Here is a 20,941-nt window from a genome sequence, read left to right on the forward strand (position 1 = left end):
TATTACAATATCAGTACCTTTTCAGCTATCTTGAGTTTAAGCGGCACCTTTAGCAATGTACCAGCTGTGATCAAGGTGACAGATTGCTTCGAATTCTTTCATCCAGCCTATCACAAAGTACCTTGTTGAAAGGTAGCTCCAAAATGGATATTTGCAGTTGAAAATGCAAACACAATCATCAAACAGGTATTACAAAATTTATTGACAATCCATAATAAATACGCTCGGTCATCTCAGATTCACACACACAGCTGATAAGTTACCAGTGATGGATAGATTTTATACACATACTATGAGAAATGGTATATGCTCTAATCTGCCCAAACATTTATTGAGCACCACCGTCATACGGTGACTGTACATGCTGAACAAAGACTGGGACAGGTAAACCCAGCTATCTGTCTCGATGAAGGCCTAGTGGACACAACCTACACACGGCATTCAAACAAGTTTCACTTGGTGGTTTCAACTGTATAAGCAAAATATATTAATTACATGTCATTGAAATATTTTGGCTTGAGTCATTGCTGAAAAGGAAATATAAATGTAACAACTTCAAATATACTGCATTAAAGTTACTGTAACTCCCCAAATAGCTGAACAAATGCATTGTTCATCCTGGCTACTGATTGATTTTGATCCCAATAAGAAATGAACCATTACAGAGATAAATTCATATATCTGTTAACTTAAAACATTGCCACATCCCGCACAAAAACAGTACACTTGTATCCATGTACACATGTTGCCATAAAACTTAGATGAACACACAATACTCTACTTCATTGTCTAACAGGCTCAATGTGGCAATGACCAGTCCTTGGGACAAGTATGCACCAGTTTATTAAAATACCTGGTTTGGTATATAATAATAGAAAACACTACACTTGTTTTGTACATATTTCAATTACTCGCTATACTTTTAAAGCAGGATGTGATTAGTGTGATATGGGTCTGTCATGTATCTTGGCCTGACTACAGTTGTACCGGTATACATATTTGCATAGATAAACATGATTACAAGAATGAGGCACTCCAAGGTAAACCATGTCTCAATCAGATCTGAGTGAGTTTAGTTTTACACCAATTTTGGCAATATTTCAGCAATATCATTCCAGGAAATACAAGAAAAGGACTTCAAATTTGCGAACCAGGGTCATCAGCATGATGATCAAGCTGTTTAACCACTAGGCTACAGAACAGCAGCCCAATCGGATCTGAAGTGATAGTAAATACTTGATCTCTATGGCAATGATGGTTGTTATCCTTCAGTTCCATCAGAAATACTACACCAAGAAACATCTTAACATTTGGTTAGCACAAACATTAAGATGAAACAACACACCAGCCATTAAAATGAATTGCCACAAGGGCATATCAATTTCTACATAATTATTTCAAACGACAAAAGTCTGATGAGCAAAACAAACCGACCTCAGGCCATCTTACTAATGACAGAAAGTAAAATGGCTTCCATCTCCTGCATGTAGCACTGAATATTATAAAGTACAAAACAATGGTCTTTGATGAGGAAGGTGTGATATGTTCAAATTCATCAACGTATTAAAAAATGAGGTGAATGAATATGTAACACCTAACATATTAAATATGCTTAATGTATCTGGTACATTTTCAATGATATCGTTTTTGTAACTATATTAAGATCTCTCAGGTTTGTTCACTAATAATACTTGTATATGTCAACACTGGAATCATGATAACATGACATATTCCTAAGAATGTTGTCTTGACAACTGATCACAGTACTGGAGTACAACCATACCCACAGTATCATCCATACCGTAGTAAGAAACAAATCAATAATTTCTTAACACATTTTGCTGCAGTCTTTTCCCTCCATTAAAAATATGGCACCTACTGAACAACTGATTACCCATAATTGAGGGCAAATGAATACACCTTGCGGAAAGAGATGGTATTACTCATGATCTGGTGAACAAAACGATCTTCCTGAAAGTGTTTGAACCATCTTCAATTCCCTGTGGTCATAGTGTGTGGTGGGAGGAAGTATGTCAGTGTGGCACTGGGAGACTTACTACACATCCATGAAGGTTAAACTGTTTCAGATGATCTCAATATAGCTCACTAAAACATGATCACATATATTGCACATACTACTTGTCTTGGGATAAATCCATCTTTTTAAGAACACACGTCTCTTTTTATACATGATAAACACTGTTTCAGTCTTGTTAAATAGACAAGCAATGGACAATTATACAGCTGGACCAAGAATGAAAATATTTTCAGCTCTGCTCATTAGCAAGCCCCTGAGATGATGTTTTCCAAATAACTATTGTCTTCTAAACATACAGAGACAAATCAGACATCCATATATGTCCCTGCACGATTTTCTTCCTCCAGTAAGAAAGCAAAATCAAAGGAACTGAACTTTCCTCACAGGTTCACATGATGGTCATGCCTGGGAACTTCAACCGAAACATCCTCTGTGTGTTTACGAGAGAAGCTGTTGTACAGACATCTGTCCTCAGTCCTCCTCTTCCTCCAGCGTTTCTATGGAGGCCTTGGATTTGATGAGACCATGCTCCTCTGCCAATTCCAGAGCCTCTTTTGCACACTTTGTGGCAGCCTCGCGCTGGGGATCTTTCAACATAGTGATAGCCATCAACACTTCAAAGTCCTGAGATGCTACAATCTTCTCAGCAGTTTCGCGGTCGACCATTAAGTTTCTGAGGATGTGACAACCCCGGTGCTGGAGTTTGATATCTTCCTCCACAGCCAGTCCCTGGATGATCTCGTACCACCCATGAACCTGCAACAGTCATTTTACATCAAATTTAATTAGTTTAGTGTGATACTGTTTGAAATCAATTAAGTGTCGTGGCACTGGATATTGATGAACAATGAGCAAGAAGACAGATCTTTCTGAATTGCCTACCTGTAAAATCTTCTTCGCTATTGCTGGTAGTGATGACAACATAGCAATGGCACCAGCAGCTGCCAGTCTCAGCTCTGGGTCTTCTTCACCACAGAACAACACCATCAGCTTGACACGATCATTCTCCCCCTCATACAGCTTGATCACCTGAAAACATGTACATGAGAACAACATTATTTAATGCTTTAGTGCTCAAGTGCACTATTACTACCCAGGTCACTACTATCCAGGCTGCTGCGGCTGCCTCGATAATCAGGGTATACATTACAATGAATCTCCACATGTACCCAGGATGCATCTACTGGCGGCCTAGTCAATCAGCTAAGCCGCTATTACGACTAAGCTTGCCAGTGTCAACAAAGATAGCGGTGGCAACCGTGAAGGTTTGTTTGCAGTGCTACTCAGATTTGGGGAAAATTACAGAGTACCTTTGCATCATTTGTGTCGACAAGTTTAATCAGATAATTTAAGAAAGTGAGTTGTGATTGGTAGACAGACACCTGATTGGAAAAACTACCAGCCAAGGGAGGTAATAAAATCATTGTGCCGAGCCATAGATGCATCCAGGGTATAATGGAAATTTATTGGAATGTATACCCTGGCGATTATTGAGGCTGCTGCTGCTACACTTGCTGCTACTACTATGCTATTACACTGTAAAACAGCTTACAATGAACAAAACCTACTACTACAGCTGCTGCTGCTGCTACTACTACTACTACTACTACTACTACTACCACTACTACTACCTCTGTTACTCTACTACAACAACTACGTCTAGTACAGTTGCACCACCACCACCACTACTGTTACAATACTACTACTACTAGTACTGCTACACTACTACTACTGCTGCTGCTGCTGCTGCTATACTACTGCTACTGCTGCTGCTGCTACTACTACTATTGCTGCTGCTATACGACTGCTACTGCTGCTACTACTACTACTGCTGCTATACTACTGCTACTGCTGCTGCTATTGCTACTACTGCTGCTGCTATACTACTACTGCTGCTATACTACTACTGCTGCTGTTGCTACTACTACTACTGCTACTGCTGCTGCTGCTATACTACTGCTACTGCTGCTGCTGCTGCTACTACTACTACTGCTGCTGCTGCTATACTACTGCTACTGCTGCTGCTACACTACTACTGCTGCTGCTTCTATACTACTACTGCTGCTGCTGCTGCTGCTGCTGCTGCTACTAATACTACTACTACTACTACTACTAACCTTTTCATTCATGACCATGTTGCACATGCACTGTGTAGCTGCTCGCCTCAACATTTCATGATCCTCGTACATGTAATTATCAATAGCTGGAATTCCCTTCTCGGATACAATGCGATTTCTGAAACACAAAGACGAATTTTAATGTTACATTCATCATTTGTTAAATCTGTGTTCCTTTAAAGACTTTCAGAAAAGATATTCAGAAATACTACATTCACTGCAACTGTGTCTCTTCCTTCATAAGTACTGCATAGAAGTCCGAACAAACACATACGCTTAACAACAGATACAATAACTGAACTGACTGCTCCTGGTAATATAATAATCACCATGTAACACGTCACATGATGCACTGATGTCCTTGTCATGTGCAAACGCTCCTGTGTGTACTTGCATGCATGCACATAACGTTTATGTTTGTTTGTTGACTAAAACACACTCAGAAATATTCCAGCTGAATGGTGTGGTCTGTAAATATAATCAGGTCTAAACAAGATAGTCCAGAGACTGACATGAACAACAAACCACATTTGGAAAGAAGCCATTAACCAGAACACTAAGGCATCAAGTTGCATCTTGCAGCTGTCATAGATAGTGGAGGCCAATGTTATCCAGCCATTAGATTCTCCACAGGATGCTCCGCAGCTTTTTCGATATGAATCTATTTGTTTGTTTATGGTTGGCCAGCTTCAGTGATTGCATCCTACATCTGGTTGTGGCCTATCCAGAGTGGTATAGTCAATGCTTTAATGAATGTTCACATTTCCTTGAAATATAAATAAAGCATAAACATGTTTGAAATCCGTTTAAATTAAAGCAAACCTTCTCTCACCTGACAGAGTCACTGACAGAAGCAAGGTTAGTAAGTGCCATAAGGGCTTCAAAATTCTGCAGCCCACTCCTGTCCACATGGAGCAAGCTGACCATTGGGCGGACAATCTCATACATCTGTAACAGAGGCAGAATGGATATCACAATCATGGGCTTCAGAAGTCGTGAAACAGTTTGTAATGTACACATGCATATAATTAATCTTGACCACAATGTCAGTCTATCATGCCTGTTAGTTAAAGCACAGGGGCCGTGGGGTAGCCATGGGGTTAAGTGTTTGCTCGTCACACCAGGTTTGATTTCTCACATGGGTACAGTGTGTGAAGCCCACTTCTTTTGACCAGAAGATATTGGTAATATTGCTAAAACAGGCATAAACCCAACTCTCTTCCTCACCATTACAGTGTTACAGACTAATGTACTCATGTCTGAGTGACGAGTCCTTGCTGAGCACCAGGAAGAGTAACAATAAATAATTGTAATACATAGTAATTTTGTAATCTTGTAATTTGTTATTTGATTCAGCCAGGAATCAACCAGCGATCTTCTGCTCTCCAGGCAGAAGCTCTATACACCATATCATGGAGACAATCCCACTAAAAGTTACATATACTGATGACAATGTGGCTCACTACATTTGACACAATATACAGCTTCTCCATTGGATAATGAGTCTGATCACATGACCCACTACTGCAATGTACTTGAGCAGAAAAAGTATCTGATTCTGCTGCTTCTGTGAGCATGTCACTTACTCTCTGGCCAGGGAAGGCTACTTCAGGGTTCATGGTTACAGCAATCTTGGCGAGAGCATGGGCTGCCAGTACCTCTCCAGCCTCAGTGCTCTTCAGGGAAAGTGGTAGTAGCACCTGGCAACATTCAATATAATTACAACACTACATTTGATCAGGACATTGTATGGCAGTGACTTAGAACACTGGAATACAGAATTGATGAATTTCAAATTTACTGATGCATCGCTCTCTGCTGATGGGATTCGTTTATAAACAGGTGGACCATCTGTAACACCTCATTGGGCATAATTATTAAAATAAGGTTCTTTCTGTGGTTATTCAAATATTTCATGAATCATTGAAATATTCACCAATTTGCAAAGGTTGACCTTCACAACCAATGACTGATAGCATCTAAGTCTACATATTTCTGAGCCACACCTACCTTGACCCCTCCCTGCTGCACTATGAGACCACGCAGACTCTCCTCAGTAGCAATGCTCATGAAAACCCTGCAAAAGAAATGTGTCATGTACGATTTGTAAGTAATTAATAAAGAAAATGATCTTTGGTTTTATTTCCTTGTTCATATTTATCACATTTGGCTTAGACACAGCTACAGCTCTGGCTGGACTACCTGGCTATCAGCTCCTTGCTGTTGTTGCTGTCTGTGGTAGACAGTGCCACCAAGGCATTTACAGCTCCAGCCTTCACCAGCTTATGGATGCGAGCCTGCACAAACTCCATCTTGTCCTGAAAGAATGACATATAAACTGTTTCATTTACAATGCCTCATTAAGCAATATCAAGAGCAATCTTAAGAAACTACACTAGCCAGCCGAGTGACCGATGCCGTGAGCAACAATTCACATCATTGGGGTATGATTACATGTATTCAACAAAGTATATAATCACAATCCATCGTGATGCTTCTCTTGACCAGCATATTTACTGGCAAACAAGAAGTTGAGCACAGATCTGACAATTGTCACGTACTGGCATGGATAAGAGACACCCACTGGTGCTTGCCATTGTGAGCAAGGGGTTCTAGGATATAATATAACCAACCATGTGCCTCTTATGAGCAAGGTGTGTGCAGCTATGCTTCGAATCAATTTCATCATCGTGCACTGTGTGTGCACTAATCTACATCTGCTCTCAGTTTCACAAACGAAATGGTCTGTGCATTGCCATCCACTGCCTTTTTCTTCCAAACATGTTGTCTGTGCCGGTCCAACTGATCCTTGTTTGCCAGCAGCTGGGACTAGTTCCACTCTGAAGCCCCATACAAAGGACTGTGGCACATGTTCAAGAGATATGCATCATGGAATACTATGATTATCCATTTGTTGACATAAAACATTCATTCATACAATACCATCAACACTTCACCATCAGTGCCTTCATATCAAGTAATCCAGACAGTAAATATAACAAGTAACAGTCAATATTGTTGACGATGCTTGTAGAAGAATTACAAGTTAATCACCAAATGTCAAATCAAATATTAAAAATACAACTGCACAAACCTTTTCATGTTCTTCAGGCACATGTTGCTTGGAGAATTTGGCCAGTTCGATGAGTTCTGGCATGATTTCCTGTTTGTCATAGCTATTAGTGAGGTTAACCATGACAGTGATGGCCGCATAGGCCACATTCTTTTCCTTCACCTGGAGACAAAGTCAGTATGTCATAAACATAATGATGATGACATGCTCTCTCTGTGAGAGATTATATGAGTATTTATATCATACTGCACACATTAATGTCGTTTTCTGATTGGCTAAGCGTTCTTCTACTATTTTCAATGTACCCCACTGCCAATGGCAACTCATTTGATACTTCATTTTGAACAACATTGACTTATGTATGATGTATGGAAATTACCGATGTTTTGCAAATGCAAATCGAGGGAAGGGAGTACTTTAAATCTGTTTTTCTTGTAAGCAAAATCTAGCAATAGCTACAACAAAGATTTGCACCAAACAAATCCAAATTGCTTCAAACAGTTCTAAATTAACATTCCTTCAAATGTGTGTGCATGTACATTTCATAAAAAATATAAATCATTTTCATTAATATTATTACTTTTACTTTTAAGGTTGAATTAAATCGCTGTTTATTAAACTGTTCATATGAAAGTTCAATACTAGTCCCAGCGCATTGAATATTGTACATCACAGGACCTAAAGCACATATTGTAGTAATGGCTACGTTTGATCTTTTAACACATGTGTAAGGGTTGATGTAGATACTGAAATTATTTTCACGAAAAAATATCTGACCGATAGTTGATACGCAAAATATACATCATAATAGTGAAAGAGTAATAAGAAGGATAGGGCGATTGTGTTTACTCTTGTTCAAACGACCTTCACCTCAAAGAAATTACCTAAAATGTAAAACAATGTTGACGTATGACATCACTATCGATGATCGATTCTTACAAAATGCCCACTTCGCTGACAAGGGTACACAGGGCTTCGTTGACAAGGGTACACAGGGCTTTGCATGGGTTCTTCCCTTGATTCAGGGATCGTTTGTACATAAATATGTGATGTAAGTAATCAGACTGATTCCGACTATCTGTGTATTGTTATACGTTTTTGATTGTTTTCACTGTAAATAAGAGGAGCCAGAAATGATGATCATTACCGTTGTCGTTCAGCAGGATTTTGCTTCAATCATGGCATCGGGCTGCACGGAAAACTTCTTATGAATTATCAAATCATTGCATGGTATTTCTTTTTAGTTTGCTATTTGTTGCTACGATACTCTTCCCCTAGATATTCTAAACGTACTGAGTCGTAGTAAGCAATGATTGGACGGTTGGTTATTGGAAAATTTCCAAAATTGCCACATGGTGTAAAATCGGAATTTTTCTTTGTTTACATTTCCAAAAAAGCGTAGTCTTTTGAGCACAGCGCTTGTTTACACCCCATATCTTCCGTTTCGTTTTTTTCTAGACAGTTGGTATTGGTGACAAAGACCATCTGTAATCTGATTCTAAAATGGAATTCAGTGATGCATTTGTGGCAGCTGACTACGAAAAATATGTGATGCAATTGGCTTCTCAATACTGGCTTTCCAATATGGCAGAAAGCACAATTCGGTGCTTGCTTAAGTGTATTTTTGAAAACATCCCAACAGATTCAGGGTTCATCAGTAACGTTTCAGAATTATCATTTTACATAAAAACATGATATCAGTGATCATTAATATGCTATTTTTGAAATTCAATACTCACAGTAATTATCAGATTTTCACATTACAAAAATGCAGCAAATAACGCTGTGAATTGCGATTTCTTCTTGTGTCTAAAATGGCGAAGATTTACGATGAAGCATATTTTGCAAGGTTATTTTAAGAAGTTTAGCTTTGTCTGAGGTAATAGTGGATGGTATCAAGAAACAGGAAAGTTCCTGTAGAATTCAAAACTATTATGTATATTTGTGCGAGTGACATACTTAGAATTTTATTTGACGTCAAGGTGAGTGTTGGCGATGAAGGACATATATGTGCCTGTGGCACCCAAGAGGTCATGTGTTTGGTAAGATACATAGATTGTTCACTGGTCCCTTGGGGCCCATGGGTTGATGTACCCTTGATGTTGGTTTATGTTCCCTAAGCCCAAAAGTACATCAACCCGTGTCCCCGCTTGTGACCAGTGAACAACTTATAATGGATGACACTGGCTAGTATCTAGAGATACGGTGGACATAGGCTAGAGACAATACAATGGACACAATCAAGACCTTGACCGGTGACTACATAATGGACATTATGTAAAGACAATACAAAGGACACTGTTTGTGGTTACTCCTATGCATTGGGTAAGGGATTCTAACAAATTTATCATTTGGGTGATTATATATCATATAACATGTATATTTATTGTATCACACTTATGTATCATGCAGTCTTACCTTAGCTATATCAAAGATGGACTTGATGGCATCTATGTCATCTATCAGCTCCTCTTTGACATCCGCGTCCAGGGTGAGGTATGCCAGGCCCTCTGTCGCCCACTTCCTCAGGTCAACATCTTTAGCAGGGTTGGTCAAAAATCTAGAAAATCAGGAATCTGGTGTCATGGTAATCTTGAACTATTCATTAAAGCAGACATGCATTATCTGTTCAAATTGTGTAATTACGCATATTTTCATTATTATGATTACTGAAGAGCACATTTGTTGTGATGGGCTAAAATATCTGGTCATCTGAAAATTGATTTCAAGCTTATATAAACTCCAGTAAGGTACATCCTCGACATCTCTAGGGCATAGGTTCCGATGAATCTCCACTATACCCTGGATGCACCTACAGCTCAGCCCGATGAATTTATTACCTCCTTGGTTGGCTTTTCATCAGGTGTCTACGCTGGGAAGTTGAGCTTAGCAATCACTACTCACTTTCACTTTTTAAATTATCTAACTGATTAAACTTGGCAACACAAACCATTCAGAAGTTCAATGAAAGAGAGTTCTTGCATATATTTTTTTAAAGTTTCAGACCTGTCAACTTGTCTGTATAATTTTCCCTAAATCTGAGCCACACCGTGAACATACCTTCACAGATCTTTGTTGACACTGTCACACTCGGTTGTAACATCGGCTTAGCTGATTGGCTACTGTGAGAATGCAGAGCCAACAAAGGGACATAATAAAATTATCGGGCCAACCTGTAGATGCAGGGTATAGTGGAGACTTATTGGAATGTATACCCTGGAGATATCGAGGATGTTGAAATCATGTATTGAGTCACTGACAAGAATAACTGTTAAGGTGATGTATCCCATCAGTTAGCAAATCTGCAATCACAGAAGTTTCCATGGAAATGATTGCTTACTTTCTGCATGACTTTGCCAGTGACAAGCTGGATCCATCAGCCATTGGCCTGGCACTGGCATCGCTGCCATGGAAACTGCCCAGTTTGCATAAACCCTGTAAAAGAAATCCCACAATGAAATCCTGAATTTTGAATCCTGAATAATCTGCATCAACAGCACATACATCTTGCAAGCCAAAATATGTTAACATCAGCTGCTACAGGGCATGTGTCTGTTTTATGGTCCGCAGACCGTCATGTGATTAGTCCTGCAAACCTGTATGAGGGTGGGTCTCTAGTGAATGGGTTAGTGAGATGGCTTTAACACCTGTGCAAATCAGAAAACAGCTCTTTTCACGACATGGTGCATATATTATACGTCAGCCACACTGGTAAAACCTAGAATCAAAGGTATGGTGCTGACAACCGTAGAAATCTAATCAAGATACACTCCAGATTCAATCAGTTGATGAGAGGCATCGGCCATATCCCATATGGAACAAATTGGTTGGTCAGCTTGCACCAGCCTTAGCTATATGATTAATGCCCATATACACACTTGTAGGAGTTTACCAATAAACCATCATAAACCAAGCTCATCAATAATTTTCTTATTTCTGTCCAGTCACATATTAGTAACAATTATGTAAGCTCAGTCAGGACATGGTCGTTGGATGATCATCGCAATATGCCCTCATTGTTACTGGCATGACCACTGCTTCCTTCATGTTATATTTCAACAAAAACATTGCTGTGTTATATCAGACTTACCATCATACCAAAATAAAAGCGAACATCCTTGACTTGGTCTTACTACGAAGATGTAAAATAGGTTAGTATCATGAAAATGAAAAACAAGTTACACCCAAACCAATGGTCTATAACCATGATAGGTTTATTGTGTAAACGAGTATATGAGAAACTGAAGGGTTCCTACCACAAGAGCTCGGACCCGGATGTGATCATCAGCAGACTGGTACAGACCCTTCAGAATGGGCACAGCATCTTTCAAGATTCCAGAGCATCGCTCCTTCTTGGAGGCTGAATTGACTATAGCTTCAACTGCAACCCTCTGTGATCAGACAAGACACAAACAGACTGATAGTGACCTTTTCGATTCAAAACAGTAAACAAGGCAGAGAACATGGTGAAGCACAGGAATTTACTTTGGATTTGAAACTAAGTTCCCTGGCTAGGACATTAGGCAAAAAACACTTTTCACAAAAAGTACTTATTTACTTCAGTTCAAGGGTATGTTCCTATGGTATTTTGACACTGTATTCAACATCAATGTCATTCAACATGAATCCCTATTACATCAAACTTACTCTGCAACAAATTACACTGTATGTTTACCATACTACAATGATATATAAAAAGAACAGTCTTCATTGACCCCAATTACTCTGAAATAACATCTATACATACAGAGGCATCTTCAGAGCATACTGAAGACTGACTGACAATTACAACTGTGTTATCTCACCTGGTGGAGCCTGCTCTCACTGTTGGCCAAAGCAAACATAATCTGGGTGACTCCCTGCGTACCCAGGATCAAGTTGCCTACTTCAAATGGACCCTGAAACCAACCAGACAAAACTGTTAGTCCAAGAGGAGCCAGGAAAGTAAGTTATACAACATGTCCCTGCCACAAGGCACATTGGAATTCTGTTGCTTACACAGCAACGTGGTAAATGTTCCTAATAATAAAATCCTCTAACAAACCTTACAAAAAGGGATCATAAACACGACGGTTGCTTCATGTCATCAGAAATCAATTGTCAGTAGAATGTATATACACACATCAGGACCCTTCTCCACCAGACTTCAGAAACTTCATGTAGCTGATGCAGTTTCTGACAATGCTTATTCAGACACTATGTCTATGATTTTATGCTCAAGATTAAAACAAGAGGCAAGGGAAATATCTGAAAAAAGATGAGTTGATGTATGTCAGGTTTACCTGTAGCAAGGTGGAGATTCCCTCAATGGCCTCAACCTTTGATTCCATATCTTCCTCACTAAACAGTTCCCTGAAAGAAAGCACAACCACTAAGCACTTTAACCATGAAGCAACTAAACCCCCTCCCCAACCCTTCCCCGGTATGACAGGCATTGTACAAGAAGAACATATGGCAACTGTCATCACTAGGTGTGAGTTAGGGGAACATGTAATTTACAACTGTACTCCCATGTCACATGCTTTCATGAGACTGGCCTAATGGACAATGACAATTTTAAAAAGGATCAAAGGTGATTGAAAAAGCAACCAACAATGCACCATCTCAACATGGCCTGTTGTTTAGCCATTGTATACACAAAGCATGAAAGTTACAGACAAGGATGGAATACAATCTTTTATAAGTATGTGAAGAAAACCTGTGTGCTGCACTTACATTAACAATCATCCACACTTACTTGAAAAATGCTGTACACTGGTCTTTGAACTTGTCCCTCAAACCATCACTGCTAAGGTCATCATAGATCTTGGACAGGGCCACAGAGGCATGCATGCGTGTATTCTCTGTGACAGGAAGTGTATGATACTCCTTCACAGTGCCAGCCACTGTCAGGAGCTTGTCAACACCTAGGACAAGAATAAGTGAGTTGAACAGTCATATACTATACACTGAAGTAAAGCAAGCTGGGAAGAATACAACTGTAAACAGTATTTCAGAAACATGCCATGATAGAAGGTTAATGTTACTTGATAGAGAAACACCTAAAGCAACACAAATTGCTAACTGCATTTTTGAATCTAAAAGCACTAGTAGCATGGTGCTAACTGACTTTAGCAATGTTCCAGCAATATCATGGTAGGGGACACCAGAAATGGGCTTCAAGCATTGTATTCATGTGGTCAAACATTAGCAGATTCTAACAGGAAAGAAGACACAACTCTGCATAGGAAACAATTAGGCATCAAGGGATCTATTAACATTGATATCTATGGTTCATATGCATGTAGTGACTTGATATCAGAAACTGCAGCTTCATGCTCTCTCATACCTTCGTGTTTGATAAACTTGTTGGTCCAGTTGACGCCTTCCTTCCAGGTGACATGTTTGATAAGTAGTTCAATGGCATTGTCTCGCCCCACTGCAGACACCTTCCCATTGCCAACCATGTTGATCAAGAGCAGAAACACCTGGTCAACAAAGCTTTCGTCTTCTTCCTCTGTAAACAGATACATCATGCGATGTTGAACTGACATGCCAGAAATATATATTACCAAACTCTAAAACAGATCACCTTAGAACAATGGTTTATTTAATTTGACAGTAACATCGTGACCTGTCATTGTCCTGATAAATTAGCACAATCAGCATGGTCAAAACGAGTCAAGGACTATATTTATTGATGTTTTGGGAAATATCATGAACAATTGATCAACTACTGTCTTATTATTGTATTTATAACTAGAACTGCAACGAATTGGTTCAATTCATGAAAAATCAAATTTGACACCTTTGTTTCAATTTTTGATAATCATCATATTCCAGTGAATAATTGTAATAAAGATACACTTTAGATTCGAACAGCTGATGAGAGGCATCAGCCATATCTTGGCGATGGAACAAATTGGTTCCATCCAGTGCTGTTACATCATTTACATTCCTGATTTCCGTGTCAAATTTTGGAAAAGGATTTCAGTGTGATTTGTTTTGTTTAGTAAACTCTGAGGGTTAAATGAAATCTGACGTTTCACTTATATGAAGAACAGAATTAAAATGATTGAATCAGGGGTCCAATACCGAAATTGAAACGAGGTCTGAAAGAATCGTTGCAGCCCTATTTGTTACCCAATATTTGAGATACGTCTCATATTGACCTCATAGTGGATCCCTAACTAGAACACTGCTCAACCGACATTCAGCTGGAATATTGCTGAGTTCAGCGTCAACGAACCAACCAACATACTGACCAATCTAGAAGAATAAATGAAATAATTTGTTCAGTTTTCAAATAATACATACAAAACATTACGCAAAATGAGGAGAATTCTTAGTTACAAAAATCTAAAGAATAATTCAAACATAATTTGCATGCCATGTACAAGAATAAGTATGGCTGTATGTAGAAACATGTAAAGCTGTCTACTGGGTGGTGACTTACTAATTTGAAACTGTGGGTATCTGACACGTTCGCCTTTCTTCCGGTCAGCTTCATACTTCTTGACAGCTTCACGGTGCTTGTCCACCCCAGTGTAGTAGGTGATGATGTTCCCAGTCAACACTGCCGACGAGTCTGAGATTTCTGCATTGGGCGATCCTAACATACGAAGAATCTTCGGCACTGACACTATGTCTGCTATTGCCTTGGACTGAAAACCGCAAACAAACGATTAAGAAAAAATAGTGTCATCAATGTTGAGTACACATACAATAGTCACAAGAGTCTAGACAGGTAAAGAGGTTCATATACTGAGTCAAAAAAGAAACTTCACATTCTTTTTTCAGGGCACTATAAATGAACAAGAGATGGCAAAATGGTTAAATTGTTACTACTTCATTGCCTCGATTTGTGTGATGTACTTGATACACTGACAGTGCCACAATCAGTTCCATTAGGCTACACCGCCATTCCAAAACATGGGTATACAGAATGTCAAATCACAATATGGACATCGAGAATGGAGACTGGCAAAACATTTTGAATGGTCTGTGAGGACGGTCAACCTCTAAACATCTCAGCCCTGGTTCGTGCAGCCAACGGCACGGTCATGTTGCACATTTGACAATCATGGCATTTAAAGTACCGTTAGAACTGTGGTTTAAAAGTGTTTTTTCAATTCTTGATGCAAACATGAGCCAATGAAGAAAACTTCGATGCAAAGATCACATGACTGACTGTATGTGCAAAACCTGATTTGGCATTAATGTCATTTTCGAGACAAATGGATGTGTTTGTGTGGGTTTTGCTAAGATTTTTCTAAAGTCAAAAGATAGGGATCCCATTTCAGATACATAGATGTATCATCAGAGAAAAATTATTCATTATTTATAAAAACTACATTTTGTGAAGTTTCTTGTTTGTACATATTCCCACCTATCACATGGCTGAAGTGTACTAAACATTCATACCTTTAAATCAGGTTATATTCTTGCAATGTCAACTTATTTGGTGATACATTTTCAACATAATCTAATTTTACTAAAGGTGAACTGCAAATTTAGAAAAATTCACCCATCTGTCCTACAAATATGCAATATCTATGATGAAATTGACATTTTATACATATCCTGACTCACGCTTTATTGTTTATCTCTTCAGTGTAAGGTCTAGTTTAGACTTTACGAGAGTGATGAGAGCTGGGCTCAAGTCACGAGACAGTTTTGGCTGGAAAAGGGAGGTAACTCGCTTCATGAGTGATTTTATGGTTCACCAGGGAACTAAGAGATTCAGGTTTTCACGTAACTGTCAAACAAAGTGGAAGAGAGATAAGCAATAAAACATGAGTCAGGATAAAGAAAAATCTGATCGTCCACTTCCTGAAAGAAGCCATTCATCTGCAGGGTAAGTAAAAAAACGTGTGTTCATATTGCTGAGGTAATACGAAATGTACAACATGTACTTATGAATATGCTGACATGTGCTAACAGTATTCACAAGAATTAAAAAGTTTTTGTCTGCAATACTTTCATCAAACTTACTTCTTGTGTTTTGGTTCATATTCAAACACTACATTGTATACAAAAATCACTATCGGGACGTCTGGTAAGTGTTTATTACATTGACACATTTACTGCAAGTATTGTTACAGCTAGCAGTATTTTGATTGTATATACTTTACCCTTTTCATGCTTTCTTTGCTGAGGAGTGAGAGGACTCGGATTGCGGCCTGAACAATCTCCACCTGACTCTCCTCCAACACTGCCATCAGCTTTACGATGCCATTCTCACGACAAATCAGTTCTGATCCCGTCTCTTCTCTGGCTAACACGATCAGGTTGTTCAGGGCCTGGAAACAGGAACTTTGAAGTACATGGCTGATTTCCATGTATGGCAACAATTTATTTAGAGACATTCAAATCTGTAAATAATGTTAAGGTAGAGGATGGTGATGTGTTATGAAACGTGTTCTTTTCATGAGTAAATATTTTCTGACTTGTATGTATTTCACAAAATGACAGCAGTATATTGCATGAAAAATGGTAATGAGAACGTGGCGCACTGGCAATAAATCAAGAATGGTGACGTACCCATCAAAGACCCGAAACATTGAATCAAGATGACATGTAGGAAGGTCCTAACAAATGGTATAGGCCTACCTGTTTTCTCTTTTCAAGTTCCACTGTTTTGTCAAAAGCAAAGTTGAACATTTGTGTGACTCTTGAGACTGTACTGTCACGGGTCTTAGACTGAAAAAGAAGGCACATTAGATAGTCACTGTTCCATAGTAGCTAATTTCTGCAAAGACTTTGTAACTCATTTCATAATTTCTTATTACTACCATAACAACATGAAGATATGGGATATGCATGCTTGTTTAGGATGCTGAGTTGGTTGATGCATGTCATTGAAACATAGACTAGGTAGATTGACACTTGTGTCAATCACCAGTCATATAGCTGGACCATTGCTGACTGCAGCATCAGAAACAAACAAACAAACAAACACAATCTGAACACTGGGAACAACATCCTAACTTCTGTTGCACCCTGTATTGGTGACATTACTCACAACACATCACTGAATGAGTTGGCAACTCATCATACATTCATATTTTCTCAGTCATATTTGTCTGTTTCTTGGCACCATGCACAAACCTATGATTAACATCATGAGCATCAATCTGTGCAATTGGGACATAATAACATGTGTCATCGGACACTTGATCCTGTTAGCCCATCTTTCAACTAGCACAGATTTGCGATGACCAATTCTAACTTGATATAATTTTTGTATCACATACTATTTCAAAAGACGAATGTCAAAATCAATATTGACACAAATTTATTATATGAATTTTGTCCATCATCAACAACAACAGTAGCAAGTTGTCCTACCCTTTCCTGGATTATTGGATTAAGCCGCTTAAATATAGGGATCACGGCTGTATTCTTGGGGTCTATCTTCATGATAACTGCAGCATCTCTGAAAGCTTCATCCAGTTTGTCCAGCTTTTCATATGCCTGACAACGTCTGAACAGAGCCTTAGGATCATTGGGAGTCAAGTCAAGAGCTGTAAAATCAAACAAACCATGGAGAATCATAATATGCATGTGTGTGTGTGTGTGCGTGCGTGTGTGAAAGAGAGAGAGTCACAGAGAGAGTCACAGAGAGAGAGAGAGTCAGAGTCAGATATACGTCCTGATCAATCTCCACTATACCCTGGATGCATATACGGCTCAGTCGGAAAATGCTATTACCTCCTTTTGCTGGTTACGCATTCTCACAGTAGTGAATCAGCTGAGCCACAACTACAACTGAGCTTGCCAGTGTCAACGACAGAGGTTGCAGCTGTGAAGGTTTGTTTGCAGTGTGACTCAGGTTTGAGGGAAATCATAGACAAATTGACAGGTTCGAAACTTTCACAAAACAGGCAAGAACTCCTTCTACCTCTTTCAGAGTATCTCTACATCCTTTGGGCTGCCACTTTTAATAGGTTTTCTAATTTAAAAAGCAAAAATGAGTTGTGATTAGTATGCTCAACTTCCCAGCATAGACACCTGAGTGGACAAAAAGCCAGCCAATTCAGGTAAGAAATTCATCCACCTGAGTCGTCGATGCAGCCAGGGTATAGTGGAGATTTAGCAGAACACATACCCTGTAGATATCGAGGATGTTGTTTTGTATGTGTGACAAAACTTCTGCATCCACTGTCATAGAGATCTATGTGTAATTTGGCACCCAATGCCTTTAAAAGAACACAGAATTTTTCACAAATATAAATATTTTGACTAATTTCTTGATGTATAGCCCTCATATTATAATCATATAAATAATATATTATGTCCCTAATGAAATTAATGGTCAAAATGTACACTACTCAAACTACACTAAAGAACACTCAAATGTGTCATATGTCTATAGCTAATCTTTCACACCATGACAGATCAACTACAATCAGATTAAAATGAAACTGAATATTCTTTAACTTGTTCAGAGTAGAAAACGTGTCAGAACTTACATTTTGTTGCTTCATCAATAACTTTCTCATACTCCTCCTTCTTCAGATAACAAGCTGCTCTGTTTTTGTGCAAGACTGACTGCTCTGCCTCCTTCAAGGGCCCGAGTTCCAGAGCTTGTGTATAGCAGGCTAAAGCCTTGTCGATTTTGCCATCTTTGAAAAGCTGGTTTCCTTCTTCCTTCAGTGTTTTGGAGTCAGCCATCTACACATCATACAAGTACAATCATATATTTACAATGCATCTGGTTGGGTGAATGAATTAGGTTGGATGCAAATATACACTAAAAATACCATCCTTTTTATAAAACACTTACATTAAAAAGTGTGTAGATTTGCATATAAATATAATATGACCTATGGTGTTATACTGTTCAAATGTGAACATATATAATATCACATATAATGGGGACATCATGACACACATGAACCATAGGGATAAAACTCAGCATTTAATGACACATTGCTAAAAAAGTAAAATGTCTCTGATAAATGTTTTTGCCTATGTCAAGTAATTGTAAGCACCTAGAAAAATATTTATGGCAGTTAGAGCCGCAAACCCTTTAAAGGTTTCACAACTGGACGGATTTTACGGATAATGGTTACTGATGGTTGTGCCATCACAACTGTTATGGAAATATTTTAATAACACATGGAGCAAGGATGGTGCACTTCTGTCCTGACACTCGTGCAATTAACAGATCTAGAAATATTTGAGCAAAAACAAATGTGTCCGTGCTGTTATCATTCTAAAATCTAATCCTAGAGGATGCGTAGAAATGTTCCACGCCATATGAATGCTTATACTATGTCTATCGTTCTAAAGTGAATCGTTTGTAGTGTAAAATAACCGACTGTCCCTGGTATACCACTGAATCGTTTAGTTAGCCCACATGTACCGTGGTAAAAACTCGTGTCTTGCATATGAGAGACATATACAACGAATTTTCTCCGTGAATAAAATAATAAATAATAACCTCACCTCAAATAACTAGTCGGAACAGCTAACACGAGCACCTGTCTTCTAGAAGCGGAAATAAATGTTTTCTGTTCTTTCCGCTGTGAGAGTTCTTATAACTATTCGTAGAATATTCCAGAAGAATTCCAGCCACTCGTTGATTTTCGGAAAACTGCAATTTGGGCGGAGGGTTGTTGACGATGTGTTTTCACTACAATGTTGCTACTTTGTGAACGATGACTAACTTTTCAGTCATTGAAATAACTGTCACCTATAAAGGGGCATAACTCTAATTTTCGCCTTGACAGGACATTTTCCAAATATGGTAACGGTAATTTGAGATGTAAGCTGCCTGGAATCGGAGGGTGTTCGTAACCTGACACTTTTATCACTTTACGACATTAACATTTTATTGAGCATTGGATTTCAATTAAACATTTACCTCCTATTTCGTGCTGGTCTTTTATTGTTCTGAATGATAAATGATGACTTTGGTTTGTCTTAACGAATTTCACATTTTTTTACTTGATGCGTTAAACTTTCAGAGAAGAGATTTTTATTACAGAAATGGAAAACTTTTTAAGCATTCATATCATGATGAAAAATTTAAGAAATTTACATTATCATTTTGTAATCACAAAAGAAAAAACACAAAAAACAGCGATGCAACTCAGCAAACCCGATTCTCGTTTTTACAATCTTGACTCCTAAAGATAATAAATATATTCTTTTATAAAGTAGGGGGACTTTTCTTTCAATGTATGATTGTCGGAACTGGGAGATATGTGAGATTCAATCAATATTGATACAATAATAATGAATGTTATGAGAATGCATCATCACGTGGATTTCTATCAATCGAAGCTGTTCGTTCAGTTATCTCCCTTGTTAGGTGACTGGACTATGACATGAAAATTTCAGGTTTACAATTTTCAGTCAGTAGTGTGTGATGTGACCCTGAAAACCTTGACCATGCACAGATGCAAGAAAATTATCGGAAAAATGATCTACAGTAATTTATCGACCTGCCTGGAAAACGTCAAGATTCTTAATGACACCCCATGCACGTGTAGGAGGCTCCCACGTTGTGCGCGTGCTTCCCATGCATTGTGTTTGCGTGTGGTGATAACGTGAAATGATGCTGCATACACAAGATGAATGTTATTGTAACGTTCCTCAATGGGTTTTCTTTCTACCAGACTTCAAAGTTCAGATTCCCCTACTTTTTGTGAAGAGTATATATCTGAAAGATATTATAGTTTATACAATTAACGAGGTTGATGCGCGAAGACCTTAATTATATGT

General features: G+C 38.6%; 1 protein-coding gene across 1 annotated transcript; it reads right to left on the bottom strand.

The window, feature by feature from the left end:
- Positions 1–181: 181 nt before the first annotated feature.
- On the bottom strand, positions 182–19,740 carry LOC137278499 (protein unc-45 homolog B-like). The gene is made up of 21 exons (XM_067810857.1): positions 19,661–19,740; positions 18,682–18,883; positions 17,558–17,733; positions 16,820–16,909; positions 16,342–16,509; positions 14,664–14,871; positions 13,557–13,724; positions 12,966–13,134; positions 12,511–12,580; positions 12,034–12,126; positions 11,485–11,619; positions 10,569–10,663; positions 9,647–9,788; positions 7,250–7,390; positions 6,358–6,473; positions 6,166–6,232; positions 5,742–5,855; positions 4,988–5,103; positions 4,156–4,273; positions 2,921–3,067; positions 182–2,794 (listed from the first exon to the last, which is right to left on the bottom strand). The coding sequence occupies exons 2-21, from the start codon at positions 18,881–18,883 to the stop codon at positions 2,510–2,512; spliced, it is 2,820 nt and encodes a 939-aa protein (XP_067666958.1). The 5' UTR covers positions 19,661–19,740; the 3' UTR covers positions 182–2,509.
- Between the last annotated feature and the right edge of the window lie 1,201 nt (positions 19,741–20,941).

This window comes from Haliotis asinina, chromosome 3, assembly GCF_037392515.1.
Source record: "Haliotis asinina isolate JCU_RB_2024 chromosome 3, JCU_Hal_asi_v2, whole genome shotgun sequence".
NCBI lineage: Eukaryota > Metazoa > Mollusca > Gastropoda > Lepetellida > Haliotidae > Haliotis > Haliotis asinina.